Below are 16,838 nucleotides of genomic sequence, written 5' to 3' on the forward strand. Positions count from 1 at the left end.
ATAGATTAACATAGACCCTTTTTTTTTACTTTATCATCATTTGTTGTACAAGAAGGTAAATGTAGTAATTACTACATTATGTACAGTAATGTTTATAAGTACATTACTACATACTAACTTTTTAATTAGTGAGCAACAACTTTATTAGAGACTGTACATTTAGACAAATGTCTTTAGATTTTGCTAAAAGATACTGTACATTTAGACAAATGTCTTTAGATTTTGCTAAAAGATTAAAGGAAATAGTTCTGAATCTTATTGTAGATAAATTTATTATAAAGTGTTTTTAAGGTTTGGAATGTGACTAGTTTTTCTCCTGAATTTTCAAGGCCTATGTTATGCACCTGAAATTAAGAAAAATCATCAAAACCAATATTTCAAATTTAGACAAGACCCTTTAATGCTGAAACCTGAATTTTAGCACTTTTGTTTTTCCTCTAAATCCAGATCTAAGACACTACCTTTTGGAGAACTAATTTGTTAAAGCTAACAGAGACTTTTTCCTTTATGTTCTAGTTTGGAAACACCTGCTACTGCAATTCAGTTCTTCAAGCACTTTATTTTTGCCGTCCATTTCGGGAAAAAGTTCTAGCTTACAAGAGTCAACCTAGGAAGAAAGAGAATCTTCTTACGTGCTTAGCAGATCTCTTTCACAGTATAGCCACCCAGAAGAAAAAAGTTGGAGTAATACCTCCTAAGAAGTTCATAACAAGGTTACGAAAAGAAAATGGTAATTCTTTTACTTCAAATATACTTATATCTATTATAAACTAGTCCTATAGAGTTTACATACTTGAGTAAGAATTGCTTTGTTTTCAGGATATCCTAATTCAGATTTTATTTGACTTAGTTACTTGAAGTTTTGTGTATTCTTTAGTGAGAATGAAAATTTTGGGTACTCTTATAAGCTTCATATTGATATGATTTATGTGTACATGTTTCTTTTAGAATGTGATATATTGTTTTGAAAACTATTTTTGAGGGAAAGTCAGATGATGTTTGTTGAGGATCATAGTATTTAGAGATGAATTTAAAGATTAGTCTGCCTCCCCATTTTATAGATCATTAAACAGAGCCCAAAAGATGAATTGATATTTTATATTCATGCAGATATTAAATAGCAGACCCAGTATTTGAACCCAAATCTATTGAACTTCCCCCCCACAGTATGATCCCTAATTCAGTTCTTTGCATTTAAACTAACAAGCAACATTCAAAGTTGAATATTTTAAATTTTGACAAAGTTCAGTGTAAGGACATAGATTTCTGCCTAGACAAGAACTTTACATAAATGTTTTCCCCTCCCTTCTTTTTTCTTCTTTTACTACTTGAACTATGTTTAGATCTAACAAGCTAGTTACTGTGTGTAAGGACCCTGTGACTCAAGTGTTACTTTTTTTCCTCTTTTTAAAAAGAATTTTAATTTTTCTTTTATTTTTTTTCAATTACATATAAACAAATATTTAGCTTTAAAATTTTTTTCACTTTTGTTTTTTCTTCCTTTGTCATTGAGCAGGCAATTTGACATAGCATTACACATGTGTAGTCATGCAAAATATTTCCATGTTGGCCATATTGCAAAAATCAAATGAAGATCAGGTGTTGATTTTTCTCAATATTTCTGGTAATAACAACAATTTGGCCCAGGTTCTGGTGGGTACGAATAGAATGCTGTGATGGTTTTGATTTTTCTCTCCTTGTGTTACTAAGGCTCTATTCCTGGGCTGGGTAGTATATAAATGCTTATTCCTCACTTCCCTTCCTACATTCTTACTGTTTCTTGCAGAAGAAATCAGCATTTCGCACTTAGCCACATAATAGGCACTTAATAAATTTTTTATTGAAATCATGTGTATCCAAAATCCAAATTGACATTGTGTTCAGAATGCTCCCATATGTGTTTAATAGTTTTGGAACATATTTTCATTTTTTGAAACAAAGTTATAATGGAACTATATGGAATGCATTTTGGAATTTAAAAAAAAGTATTAGTATACTGTACTTTCACACTATCATTAATCCTTCTGTTAACGCAAACAGTTTAACTCAGCCATGTGTCCCACATTACTTTGTACACATGCATACATTAAGTCCATATCTATGTTGCCCATAGAAGCTGGAAGACCTTGGTTTGTCTTGATATGATTTCAGTTGTATTTTTCAAATCCAATGAGATGTCACTCTTTTTATGCAGTACAGTGATGTCTGCTTATTCCAAAAATAATCATGTATTTTTTTTTTTTTAAATTCTTTATCATGGAATATATATATGTGCACTGTTAAATATGTAAATTAATTTTGTTAGAATCCACGCGTTTGGCATGTGATAGTAGAAGTGAAGAAATGTAGAACATGTTGTATTTGCCATGTTTACTATCATTGCAGTTGGCTAAGATGTCAATTCAAACTAAAGAAACAGCAGGCTAAAGACAGCTTTGTGTATAAATGTATTAATTTCAAAAGGTCCTATTTGGCCTAGTTCAAACTATATGTAATTCTTGGGAAAGCAAGCACAAGAAGTATGACAAAATCTATAAAACTTATGAACAAAAATCAGCAAATATCTGTGCAGTTACTATATGCATAGCACTAACGAGTGCTGTGGGAAAATACAAAGAAGTATAAAAATTATTGTGACCTTGGGGAGCACTAAATCCAATTTGGGAGGGATAGGATATAACTTTTTGAAAAGTTAAATAGTTCTGTGAATAGTTAGGAGGGACTCTGTAGAAGGTGATGAGTTTTAATGAATGGATAGGATTTAACTAGATGGCATTCTGGGTGAGCAAGGCAGTGATAAAATATAGATAGAAATGATAGATTTTGGAGATAACAGCTTAGCTTAGATGGTTCACAGGTTTCACTAGTGACTAGTCCATTACAAAAATAGGTTATTGTGATGTTCTGGTTTAGCTTTCCAGATTTTAGAATTCCTAATCTTAGAGTCCAGTGCCACCTTTTTTATAGGTGAGGAAAATAAGGCCCAAAGAACTCAAGTTGGTTTGCTCCAAATCTCTCAGCTATTTTAGTACCAGAGTATTTGTTTTAGTCTAGTTTTAGGGACCTAGAACCAAGTTTTTTGTCTCCTTTTTTGTGTTCCTTCTATTATATTAAGCTTGCTTTAATAAGCAAAGATTTTTTGATAAAATATAGCTTTTTATTTCTTATTCATTGATCTTATTCTTGAGACTTTTAATTAGTTAATTTTTCTGTATCAGTTTCCCATCTAGAAGAATTTGAATACCGATGTCTTGTTCCTAACAATTTCTATGATTCATTGTCTTTATGATAAAGTGATTGTTCATTTGTAAATAACCATATGAGACAGCTGTGAATTGTAAAGTGTATTGTTGAGTAATAAGTTAATTTCTATAATAAAAAGAAAGATTTTTTTTGGTGAATAAGAAAGCAAATTAACGAAGAAACATTTTAAATATATTTTTTTCTTAAAGGCTCAAATAAATGATCTCAATTATTCAAGGATGTATTCCTTGAACTTCATATTTTTGTATAGACATGCTTCCTTTTTCTAACTCATTCTTTTTTAAAATCAAAACAAATAGATAACTTTAACGAGTTACCAGCTAAACTGTTGTTTTGATCGATTTTCTAAATTTGGTTTCATTTAATATTGCACATTTATATGAAACTTTATCCTGTTAATAATTTAATATTTGTCTTCATGTTATAGAACTTTTTGACAACTACATGCAGCAAGATGCACATGAGTTTTTGAATTACCTACTAAACACAATTGCTGATATTTTGCAAGAAGAGAGAAAGCAGGAGAAGCAAAATGGCCGTCTACCGAATGGCAATATTGACAGTGAAAATAACAACAGCACACCAGACCCAACTTGGGTTCATGAGATCTTTCAGGGAACATTAACTAATGAAACCAGATGTCTTACTTGTGAAACTGTAAGTTTTATGTTCAGCTTTTTGTTTAGAAAATTATTATAGTTCATATTTTGTTGATAGGGAATATGAAAAATGAACTTGAAAATTATAATATCTTGAAAGATAAACATTAGTGTAAGATCAGGTGTTTCATATTCTCTAATTGCAATAAATTTTATACTTTAAATGCTAACAAACTCATTGTATCAGATTAGTTATTGATTTTAATAACTTACAAGTTTCTGTATCACACTACTGATATTAATTGAAAAAGAAAACAGTTATTAAAATGTGTGAAATTACAGGAATCTCTGTGGTTGCATACCAGTTTTTTTTTTTAATCTATATTTTTTAAAATGAAAAACATTAGCTAAGGCTGCTCTACCCTTTAAGTTCTGCATGGGCTTGCTTTTCCAGTCCAGAGTTTCTCAATGTGGTGACATCAATCATATTACTAGGTTTAATTCTTTTTCCATCACAATTGATTTTTAGCTAAAACTTTGTTTCTGCATTTGTTCTACTTAAACATTTTGTCTTTGTTTGAACTACTCTTTTACCCCATTGGGTTTCTTTTTAAATCAGTTATCCATTCAAAAAGTAGTATTAACCCTAAAAGTGGATTATTGATAATTTTGAATAGTTATATATAACCATATTAGAGTTATTATTGCTTTTAGTTGGAGTTTTTGGGAAAACTAGCATGTCATGTTGTATTTTCCAAAGAGAATGAGGTAATTGATTTAATGACACTTTTAATTTCCACCTAAATGTTTAATTTCATGTTTCATGTTCAAACACAACAAGCATTGTAATAACAAAAATTCATTTTTGTCATTACATTATGCTGACATTGACATTGTTAGATCATGCTAATATCGAGATACTATAAGTACTCAAATTTAGCCTCATGCATATACCATATTGGCCATTGGACTTTATTTTCAGTTGAAATATATTTGTTATGTTGTTGGATTTCATTTGAACTTTATTTTCTTTGTATTTATAATTTTGGTAGGGAAATGTGAAATAATTTTGACCATTGTTTTGGTCCTTCTCAGAGGTTCTCAATTTGCCTTGTGTTCTTACCAAAACATAAGTTTTAGAACTCACACAAGATGGTACAAGCAAACTAGTTTATTGAGGGGAGCTACTCAAAAAATTAAGAGCAATTAGAATGATGGAATTAGAGCAGATCAGCTCAGCTCCCCCATGTGCAGTTGAGCTCTTTGATGGCGACCCAGAGAAAACAAGACACTATTTTCCAAACTAGTAAAGAAAGTCTGTTGAGTTTTATAGTATTTTTATCTTAGTCTAACACCCCCAGGTTTGGGGAAAAAGAGCAAGGACCTGGAGACTGGTGCTGATTAGATTCATGCTTCTGGGGCCTGGGAAGACTCCTTGAGAAATGTAAGAGAGTTGATATTCAATTCCTGTCCTCAACAAAGGGATTTCTGTCCTTTATTGTTGATCTTACTCTCTTGGGGTGACTTGGGGTTTTTTGAGGTTTCCTGATGCATCTTCCTTTAGCTAGCCTCTGTATTTTTTCTTCTTGGAGGTGTTAAACTTTCTGCCTACAACAAAACTTCCTATGCATTTAACCAAGTGAAATGGAAATTGTTTAACAAAATAAATAAAAATACAATACAACATAGATAATACCAACTTGTAGTTTATAGAGTTGGTTGTTCAGAAGAAGTGTTTTTTTTTTTCCCTTTTATAAATTTGTAATTTTTGTCACTGAAATAAAAACTAAGAATATATATATGATATTTACTCCATGGTAAGGCTAAAAAAATCAGTTCTGCTTCATTGTTGATATTTATAAGAAGGAAGAAGGAAGAGGTATATTTCATACCTCACTATGAAAAGTACAATCCACTATATCAACACTTTATCAATAAGTCTACATAAGAACTCTGTCTTGCAGCTGAAACAGATGAGGCAGTCAAGTTGTATATTGGTTTCATAATATCTTAAGTTCTTATAAATTAAGCTTTGAGAAAACAGAGGCAACTACTTGGCAATGTGGATAGAAGGCTGGTCTTGAATTCTGGAAGCCCTGAGATCACATTCACAACAGTTTTGGTAGACTTTATGCTTGTCTGAGCCATAGTGAATTATATGCAAATTTCTAGATAGCTGATTATTTAGAGGAAGGAACCAAAAATGTTAGTAAATCTGAACCTCTATTTAATTTTAAAGCTAAATCAAGAAGTTTACTTGTCTAAACTAGGACTAGAACCTGAGTTTTCTACCTATAATTACAGTTTCTTGTCCATTATACCCAGCTTCCTTCTATATAATTAAAGGAAAATCAAAAAGAGTCATTTTCAGTTGTATCTGACTTTTCATGACCTCATTTGGGGCATTCTGCTTCTGAAGTTTCTGATAATTTCACAATTCTGTTATTCTTTGAGAGAAGCTATGTGAACAATAGAGACATAATTTGTGCTTCTGCAGAAAGAGAGTGGGAGATCTATGTCTTTTAATATTATTTGAAATTATTTAAATATAATGTTCTTTAATATTTTATAAGTTATTTGAATATAAAATTCAAAAATATAATCAGGTAGAAACGTATACCATAATTTCAATTTAGGTAACACCGCAGCATGTTTAGCCCATGAAGGCTAAAAGATGACATCATCAATTTATTTGGTGACACTATTGATGATGAAATGACACAAACATAGAGAAAAGTAACAAATATCAGTAACATAATGACGATGTGCATGTCAAGGCTCTTATAAAGAGCATATATTCATAATAGAATTTCATTTACCTTGTTGAATTGGGGAATGGGATTTTTTAATTAGTTGAATTTTCTAATTAACAAATTTTTTATACCCATAGTTGGTTAAAAAAAAAAAATTAGATGAGGTACCTTCCAGAAATTTTCTAAAAAGATATGAAGGTGTTACCTTATGAAGATTTTGGAATATATCTTCCTTTCTGCAGGTGAAATTTTTTTTTAAAATGGGATTTTAGAAATGTCTATTTTTAAAAACTCTTGTATGCTTTTTAAAGCTTTTTTATTATAAATTCTGACTGTTTATTTAAAGTATTAGTCATTAAAAAAAAAAAAAAACAGTCCTGTAGTGAAAAGACTTTTGTGTTCTAAAAAGACATGGCTTGTAATAATTTTGGGTCTTGGATAGCTATAAATAAAACATGTAAAGTCTTTCAGAATGATTTTGAAAGCTTCTTTCTTTTCAAGTTAAGATCTTCCTGCCTTTGACCAAAATCCTTGAAAACATTCTGGTTACTTGAATATTGATTAAGGAATGTATTTGTTTTATATATAACATTGAAAAAGCCATTAAAAAAACCCAGTGCTTTTAATAAGCCCTTTATCTCTGCCCTTATTTTATTCTGGAACAAATACTGAGTATACCTGTGCAGATCATATTTTACCCTTTTAATTCAGGAGGCTTAAATTAAGTATAGACAGTATGCAAAGCTTTGGAGATACAAAGATTAAATGACAGTCCCAGCTCTCAAGAACTATTTCCTTTTTGATCCGGTGTCAGTTTAATTAAATTCCTGGGAAGTATGTCTATAAAGAAACAAGCCTCAAACTTAGATGATTATAAACAGACTTCACACCAATGACATAAACTGTATGTTGTTGCAATTTTTAATTTGTGTAGTCAGAATAACATCTCAGGTACCCTGTATGATTGAAGAATGAAATTTTCTAGTTAGCTGAATTTTATAATTTACTGAATTAAATTAAATTCATTGATTGGTGGATATAGTATGTACATAGAAAAACAATAGGATATTGTGGTTAATCAGATTACTTTTTTTAAATCCTTGTCAAAAATCTTTCTAAACTATTTCAGCATATGGTTTAATACTATGCAAGACAGATACTTGTCATACTATATACTCTTTCTCGACTTATATAATTTGCAAAAATCTTCTATGGGAGAGAAGCCTTCCCATTAATCAGATGAGCTGGGTTCAAATCCAATACTGTTACTACCCTTGCAACCTTAGAAAATTAATTCAGTATACCTGGCTTTGGTTCCAAGCCTGTGTAATTGTGGGCATTAGACCACAATTTTTCTAGTTCCAAATATGTAATTAATGTAAGAGAGCTTTAAAAAAAAGTTGGAAAAAGATTACAACAGATTAAAAAGATTTTAATGTTCATTTAGGAAGTTTATTTTATCCTTCATAGTAGAATAAATAGTCATTCCCCTGATGATTTTTGAAGAGGAGAGAGACATACTCAGAACTGTGACTTAGGAAGATGATTTTGACAACTTGATCAATTAGAGAGGTATTTGAGTCAGGAGATCAACTAAATTATAACAGCCTAGGAAAGAGGGCCTAAATTAGGGAGGTAAGGATTGAGTGGAATGAAAGAAGAGATACAAGAAATGATAGACTAGACAAGGATTGGGAACTGACTGTCTATGAAGGAAAGGGAAAACAGATTTACATATTGGAAGTGATAATTAAAACAAATTATTGGAATGATTATCATAAAGAGGGAGAATATAAAAAAGAGAATAGAACAAAGCCTTGGACAATTCATACTCAGGAGGACCCCATTCTGAATCAAATGAGTTGAGTTGAATTTAGACAAAAAAGAGTCAATGATAGTGTATGCTGTCTGTATATATAGGATGTATATATGAATATATATAAGCACCTTTTGTGTATTAAGTACTGTGCTAAGCACTAGGTGTTCAAGAAAGGCAAAAAATAGCCCTTGCTTTCAGGGAGCTCACAACCTAATGAAGGAGAGAGATCACATATTCACACACTCTGTACTGGATAAATTGTAGATAATTTCAGAGATAAAGCACTAAAGTTGAGGGGGACTGTGTATGGCTTCTTGAAAAGGTGGGAATTTAACTGATACTTGAAGGAAACCAGGGAATCAAGAACATGAGAATTCCAGGCATAAGGTGCAGCCAATGAAAAAGTCCAGAGTTAGATATGAAGTGTTTTTGTTCAAGAAACATCAAGAAAGCCATGAGAGAGGGAATGGTCAATTAAAGAAGCTTTTGGAGATAAGATTGAGGGTATGAAATGAGGATTTAACTTTGGCAAAGAAAATAGAGCACTTCATCCTTTGAGATTAGAGCAAAAGAGTTCTTAAGAATACAGTGGTTTTTATATAAAGGGGAGATGATTAGCTCAAGAAAAATGGCCTTTACTTTATTAGTAAAGAAGCATGGCCACCAGCTGAGGAAAGGGTAGGGTAGAGAGATTGAAAAGGTCAATTGGAACAGAACTATTAAGTTTCCTGCTCAAGGTTATGCAGGTAGTAAGTGACAAGGCTGGAATTGGATCTGAAACTCAAGTCCTATGACTCCAGGTTCACTCTTTTTTTCACCATGCCATGCTTCTTTGCCCTTGATATTGAGAGGAAATCAGGTGATAAGGAAAAGATTGCTGTGTAACTCATATGACAAGAAAAAATTAGGGGGTGATGCTGAAAAGTTGTGTGGTCATCACTGCCAGACATCATTTTGGAACTCTCTAACACCAGGCTTTGTAATAATTCATTTGAAAAGATCATAGAATCATAGAGAGCTGGAAGATACTATAGAAATTAATGAGATCAGTTCCCTTATTTTACAGATGAAGATACTGAGGCACAAAAAGGCAAAGTGACTTGTCCAGGATCACAGAGCTAGTAAGTATCTGAGGCAGGATTTAAACTCAAGGCTTTATCCCTTTAGACCCAGCACTCTCTACTGTGCCACCTTTTTATATTTCAGTTGTACCCAACTCTTTGTGATCCCATTTGAGGTTTTCTTGACAAAACCTTGGTTTGCCATGTCTTTTCCAGTTCATTTTATAGATGAGGAACCTGAGGCACATAGGGACTTGCCCAGCATCACAGTATCTGAGGCTGAATTTGAACTCAGGAAGACGAATCTTCCTGACTCTTGTCCCAGCACTCTGTGCATTGATGTAGCTGTTGTTAAAGTTTGGAAAGAACTTTACATACATAATCTCATTTGCCAATTATAGCAAACATGCAAACTTATTTTCCTCATTTTATGATTTGCACACACTCATAATATTAAGCATCTGAGGCAAGATGAAAAGTCAGGTCTTTCTGATTCCAGATTTGGTATACTGTCTACTAGCTAGTTGCTTATAGCCATGTAAATTACTATGGCTGTGGGATTCTGGTGAGGTAAATTGTGTAAAGAAACAGGAATGAGGGATGGAAATAATTTTTTTTTCTTTCTTTCTTTCTTTCTTTTTTTTTTTTTTTAACAGCGTATATGATACCGATACAGGATGTCACAAAACTCTGTGCAATTTTAGGGTATTAAAGCTTGTGTGTGTGTGTGTGTGTGTGTGTGTTTTCTTACATGCATCCTATATATGCAGACAGTATAGTTCAGGCTGTATAAGATTTTTTATAAAACATTTTTTAAAATGTGTTGACTTTAGGGGAAAAAACCAATTATCTTCCCTCTTCCGTTATTCTATACTGTCTGTGAAGCAGAAAAGGCCACAGTAAAAGTATCTGTAATACCACAATTTCTCCTGAGAATTCAACAAACATTTTCCTGATTTATGTATACAATGAAAGTCCAAAATAGGATGTCATAATTAGCCCATAAAGTATTTTGAATTGCAAAGAAAGTAACAGTCTGCATTGGTAGAATGAATTTCCTTATATGCACGTGTACTATATTAATGAAATAACTGTTTAAGTCCAATTCTGGCACCTATTTCTGTAATAAAAATTTCCAAGCGCTAGTGACCTTTTTGACCATATCAGTAAATTAATAAACATTTATAGCAAACAATAAGAAACACTATTCAATGCCTTCATTGTGACATAGCAGTCCTCATTCTTCTATGATTATATTTCCATTATGATCTGTACAACCTCTGTCCTTATCTCTTTGTTATATTCTCTTCTTTCCCAGAAGTTCACATCATTTCTATCTTTACTGAGAACATTGAGGGTATTCACCCTGAGGGTTTTATCTCTGTAACATAGTGGATACCATGTTGGATTTGAAATTAGGAAACATGAAGTTTTTTTTTTTTTTGATTGCTAAGTGAACTGTCTCTAATGGTGATTTCTGTTCTTAATTAAAAGAACAATCCTTAATCGTTTTTTAAAAAACACAAAAACTAACAGAAGATAGTTAACCAACTAGAATTTTAAGATTAGAAATTTTAAAATAAATTATAAAAGGCTGCTCAAAAAATTTCAATGAATCTCTGCTGCCTGCTGATATATTTTCTTAGCCTTATTCTCACAAACCTCCCCAATGTGGTTCTGAACCAATTCTATATTCAAATCATTCTTTTCCCTTTTGTACTCTTAAATCCAGTCAACCTATACTAAACATTGTTCAAAAAATGTCACGGGTCTTTGTTTATTCTATTGTCTGTACCTGAAATGATTTTCCATTCTTTATTAGCCACCTCCACAAAATCTTTATTTTCTTGAAATTTTACACATTCTTCAAGACCAAATTCAAATACCTTATGACATTTTCCAGGATCACCTACAATCTTGTGTAGGTCAGAAGATGACCAGTCATCTAATCTAACCCTTATCTAACCAAGAATTTCTTCTTCAATGTATATCTATTTTCCATTGCAAATGTTGCATTAAAGTAAGCTTAATTAACTTTAGGGTCCATGTCACTTACATTAAAATTGTAATTTGAAAAGTTAGTTGTTGTTTTTCTCCTCATTGTATCAAGCCAAAATCTGTCTCTTTGCAACAGAAGCAGTTATAGAGTAGAATAGATCTCATCCCTGTTACATGTAACAGTTTTTCAAATACTTCAAAATAACTATAATACTCCCCCTATTATTTTTTTCTTCAACTTCATCATACCTTGTTCTTTCATTTGAGCCATTTTTGTCATTGTTTCTAATCCTTACACCATCTGGGTCATTCTTCTGTGTACATTCTAACTTGTTAGTGCCCTTCTTAAAATGTAATACCTGAAATTGAAAGTTGTTTATAGAATTTAAATGAGAAGGAATCTCAGATAATAGATCTAGTCTTTATCTGTAAAAGTAACCTCTCAACATGAGCAATGAGTAGTCATCCAACTAGTGATTGAAAATCTCATATGAGGAGGGACTTGCTGCTTCTTCCTTTGGAGCCTAGATTTTAGTAGGAAGAGAAGACTGATAAAGAAATATGGTTATTCAGGCAGGGTCTCTTTGCTCCAGAAAATTATATAAATGCTGAGTAGAGAGACAGGCAATAAATTATGCACACATTCCAAGAATAATAGAATAAGTGACTTAATTGCTTTTATGTACAGTTGTTTACATATCTTCTCTCCCATTAGAATGTGAACCCCTTGAGCAGAAACCATGGTTTTGCCTTTTTTTTTCCCCTTTCTCTTGCACTTAGCATCTATAGTTACCATAGTAAGCATTGATAAATGCTTATTGACTGACTGAAATGAAAGGATTAAAATTACTCCAAGGCATTGTGCTCTCATTGGCAAGATAGTTGATGACAAATTGCCAAGGGAATAGAGAAAACAGCAGGTTTGGAAGAGGGCCTGGTTTTGAATCCTGACTGGTGTTGACTATTCATATGACTAAATTACATAATCTCTACTTTATCATCTGTAAAGTATGAGAACATTGGACTTAGATGCTCTATATGGTAATTTGTAGCTCAAAATCCCATGATGCTATTCTCTTTTGTGTTATAGTTTTCTAGGACATATTTTCTCTCCCTTACTAAACTGTAAACTCTTAGAGAGGACAGTATTTCTTACTTGCAATTTCTTTTTCATTCAGTCTAGGACTTTAATTTGTATTTTTACTTCATATGCTAAATGAATGTTCATTGTCTAAATTGGAATTGGATTTCTCCCAAAGTTATTTTTAATGTAAAGTTCTAAAAGTATATTGCTTACATTACTAATTTTTAAACAAAATTTACCTCACATATTTCCTGCAGATAATATGGGATACAGTTTAGATTTAATGCTTTTAAAATTGTATATTAAGGGTTGTGATTTTTAAAATTGTATATTGAAGAAAATATTATATAATATTAATTGCCAAAATTATGAACATTAATCATAAAAATACTAAATTTTCTTTCATTAAGAATAATACTTTGAGTCTTTGTGACCTACAAATACGGAATGGCAGTCTGTGTTTTTATTGAATAATCTAAATCTTATAGTTTACTTACAGAACCTTTTAAAACATTTTGTATGAATATATTTATCTTAATGCAATGTGTTGAGCTTACTACTTAACATCATAGTACTTGAGAAAATTAATGTTTCTCTCTTGTTTCTACAGATAAGTAGCAAAGATGAAGATTTTTTAGATCTTTCTGTTGATGTGGAGCAAAACACATCAATTACTCACTGTTTAAGGTATAGTTGCATAATTTTCAATTGATTTAAAAATTCAACGTAAATATTTTTGATTGGGATATTTTTTAAAATGTACATAATTTTCACTTTAAAAAAAAGATCACCAAAATATATTATCACATTCTTTTTCAAATACATCACTCCTTTTCCCCCTATTTAGTGAACCATGTTGTTATTTTTTGCCATTTTGCTTATTGTTGTGTAAAACTTTATAGGGTTGATTTATATTTTTCTTTATTAGTGATTCTGAACATCTTTCATATAGTTTTTAATATTTTTCATTTTATCTTTTGAGTACTTCTTACCTATTTCCTTTGAGAACTTGTCCATTTAGAAATAATTCTTTAATAATATGTATTTCTGTTAGTTCGTCATATATCTTAGATGTCAGACCTCTGATCAAAAATTTGTGTTTCAGAATTTTGAAATTATCAGTTTTTTGTGTTGACTCCTGGTCCTGTTTTTGATTTATAGATTAATTATAGATTAGATTTTATGGGTTAGCTAAGATTGCCTTAGGTATATTTAGTACTTGATCTTGTTTGTCCTTTGTTTATGTGTGTGTCCCCTTTTATAATCAGGTTGTATGTTTACTATTAGTTTGTTATGGCATATATTGTAAAATATTGGCCTAAAAGTATAATTTTTGCCAAACTACTTTGCAGTTTTTCCACATAGTTCTTATCAATTAAGAGGTTCTTTTCCAAGTAGTTTATGTTTACCATTATTTTCTAATATCCGTAATATAATTTTTCATTTGAATTTTTACATAGGGGTTTTAGCAACACGGAAACTCTATGCAGTGAATATAAATATTACTGCGAAGAATGTCGCAGCAAACAGGAAGCACACAAAAGGTAAAATTTAATATTTTCTGAATGTTAGTGATTAAAATATATACAAAGGATTTTCAGCTCTCAAAAATTATGGGAATCATATATGTATATATTTTGGCAACCATTGAAACTCAAGAAAAAATTATATATACTTCTAATGAGGTTTTGCAAAAGGAATAATCTTAGGTCTGATTACCTGTCCCAGTTTTCGTTCTAATCAAATAAGAGATTTGACTATTTAGGAGAGATTTTTTTTTCTTTAAAAATAGGAAAGTATTTTAATACTTAATCTTTTATCTTTGTTAAATGAAGAAAAGCAGTAATGGAATTGATTAAAACAGTATCTTCTGTGTGTGATTTAGAAAATAACTTTCTGTAATTAAGTATATTTGAAGATTGAAGATCTTTCGCTTTGCTATGTTTGCAACATTAGTAGATTGGATACTTGCTGATAAATTCTTTGATTGTGGCAATCTATGAAACAAAGAAACTTACAAAAAGCCCTTCATTCCTGAGTTCTGCAGTGATAGTAACAGAATAAGTAGAATATGCTAAGAATTGCATTTTTTTTAGACCTTCTAGGAATATTAATTTGATATCTTAAAAATGAGATCCTTTTTCAGTAACTTATCAAAAGATTATTCTATTTGAAAAAATGAATCATAATAATCTTTGCATTCTCACCCTATAAATGATATAAGAAAAAAATTATAGTTAAGTGAATGGATAAATTTGAGGAGAACTGTGCTTTTTAAAAAGTGAAATTCCATTTAAGTATGAAATAGTTTGATTTGCCTGACTTTATTGCCCAGTCTGACTGGTTAAATTGAATTGTTTGTAAATTCAAGCAAATTATGTATAGATCAAATATGTATATACTTGGTGTTGGTGATAAGAGCATTAGATTGAAAGTCTGCTATATTTGGGTGCAAATTCTGCCTTCAACATCAGCTGTGTGACCCTAGACAAGTTATTTAACCTCTTGGTATTTAAGGCAATTCTCTAGATTTGTCATAGACTGGAATGCTTTGGGATCTTTATATATAGCAAAAACTTAATATAAATTGATGGATTTTGATACTTTAATTGAATAAAAATTAAGTTTAGCATAACTTTCGTTGGATTCTCTTATTTGGGAATGAATTTAGTTGAAATTAGATGGAGACAAATGTATTTGTGGTATTGATTTTTGTTGAGAATAAGTAGTTGATGGACACTGGTGATCTGGTTTTGCAGCTATGAAATTGATAACTATATTCTGGAAGGTTTTGAGTACAGGTAATGTAAAATGTCAAAATGGGGAGACTAGTTTGTGGAGCATTTTATCCATGTAAATACTTTGGATATATATTCAAATGAACTAGTGTTACTGAATTGGTAATAAGACATTTTTATTTTGTTTATAAACTTGGATCTCACCAGTTGTCATCATTTCCTTTATCTTCTTTATGCAACTAATTCCAAAAATCTATATGCTTTCAACTGTCCCATTTATATAGAGACAATAGATTCTCACAAAAAAGTCAGGAGGGCTCTAGTATTTGTAGTGGAGTTGGGGATGGGGGTATGTGAGGAACCATAAGGAAGATCCTAACAGCTTGGACTAAGGAACTGGTAGAATAGTTTAAAAAATAATATAATAAATAAACAAAAAACAAAAAATAATAAAATAAATAGTAAATGAAGATTTGTTACGTACTTATGTGCTGGGCACTGTGCCAAGTTCTAAAGCTACAAATAGGAAAAATATATATATAATCCTTGCCCTCAAATGGCTTAAAATATTAGGAGAAAAGAAAACACACAAAATGAAGCTAAAAAGCAGATATTTTTGAGAAGTCAAAGTTGATCCAGAAGTAGCTCAACCAGGTGAATGAGATGTTTGAGCTGAGCTCTTTCCTTAAATGGAGGTTTTGGAGTTTATGGTATTAACCCTCCAAACAGAGGGGCAGAAAATGAAGATAAAGTAAAGAACTAAAACTAATGGAATCATAAAGGATAATGAGGTTTTCTCAATAATAAGCTTCCTCAGGCATGGTGAAGAAGTTAGAGATGTCTCAGAATAGTATATCCAGGTAACAAATAAAAAGATGGTCAAAAATGCTTCTCACAAAAGGACAATCAGTTTTTACTAGTTATATATTTTTTAATTGCATAAAGTCTGTGGCAGGAAGTTATTTGTGCACCAAAAAGTGGCTTATTTTGTCTTTCAGGTTCCCTCACCCCCTGGCGTCTAGATAAAGTGATCATGGTTGATGGTTACCTTGTGCATTAAGTGGGTCTTATGCTCTTCTGGATAACTCAGGGGAATGGAACAGGAAAAAACTCTTGACTTGATGATTAGCAATTGCACCTATGCATTAATTATATGAAGTAAAAGAGTAAGCACAGTAACATGATAGAAACTGAGATTCAGTTGCCGTTATCTCGCTTTTCCACCTTCCTGCCTGCAATCCCAAAATGCAGCACTTGATTATTTGATATTGTATTATTCAAAATAAACATTACCAAAAAATGTTCAAGAAGATAATTGTAGTCTATTTACCAGAATCTATTTCAGAAAGAGAGAAATTTGACAAAGAATTTGTTAAGACCCTTCAAATTAAATCAACTTATACAATTTTGATGATTTTTGTGCAAAGGTAAGCATAGAGAAAGATAAAATGTTTATAATGAACAGGGAGTGACTGAATTATTTATGAATCAGCTGTCTACAGACAGAACATGTATTAAAAAG

The 16,838-nt window shown here is 31.3% G+C and overlaps 1 protein-coding gene across 3 annotated transcripts in view; it reads left to right on the forward strand.

The window, feature by feature from the left end:
- The window catches only part of USP12 (ubiquitin specific peptidase 12), a 119,950-nt gene that overhangs the window by 90,072 nt on the left and 13,040 nt on the right, over positions 1-16,838 (forward strand). For 2 of the 3 annotated variants that reach the window (XM_051986545.1, XM_051986546.1), the window contains 4 exons: positions 517-730; positions 3,692-3,921; positions 13,189-13,265; positions 14,039-14,122. In XM_051986545.1, coding sequence (XP_051842505.1) covers positions 517-730; positions 3,692-3,921; positions 13,189-13,265; positions 14,039-14,122 — 605 coding nt within the window. The remainder of the gene's footprint in view (positions 1-516; positions 731-3,691; positions 3,922-13,188; positions 13,266-14,038; positions 14,123-16,838) is intronic. The other variant, XM_051986547.1, reaches the window with a different exon arrangement.

The sequence above is a fragment of the Antechinus flavipes genome, chromosome 3, assembly GCF_016432865.1.
Source record: "Antechinus flavipes isolate AdamAnt ecotype Samford, QLD, Australia chromosome 3, AdamAnt_v2, whole genome shotgun sequence".
Lineage (NCBI taxonomy): Eukaryota > Metazoa > Chordata > Mammalia > Dasyuromorphia > Dasyuridae > Antechinus > Antechinus flavipes.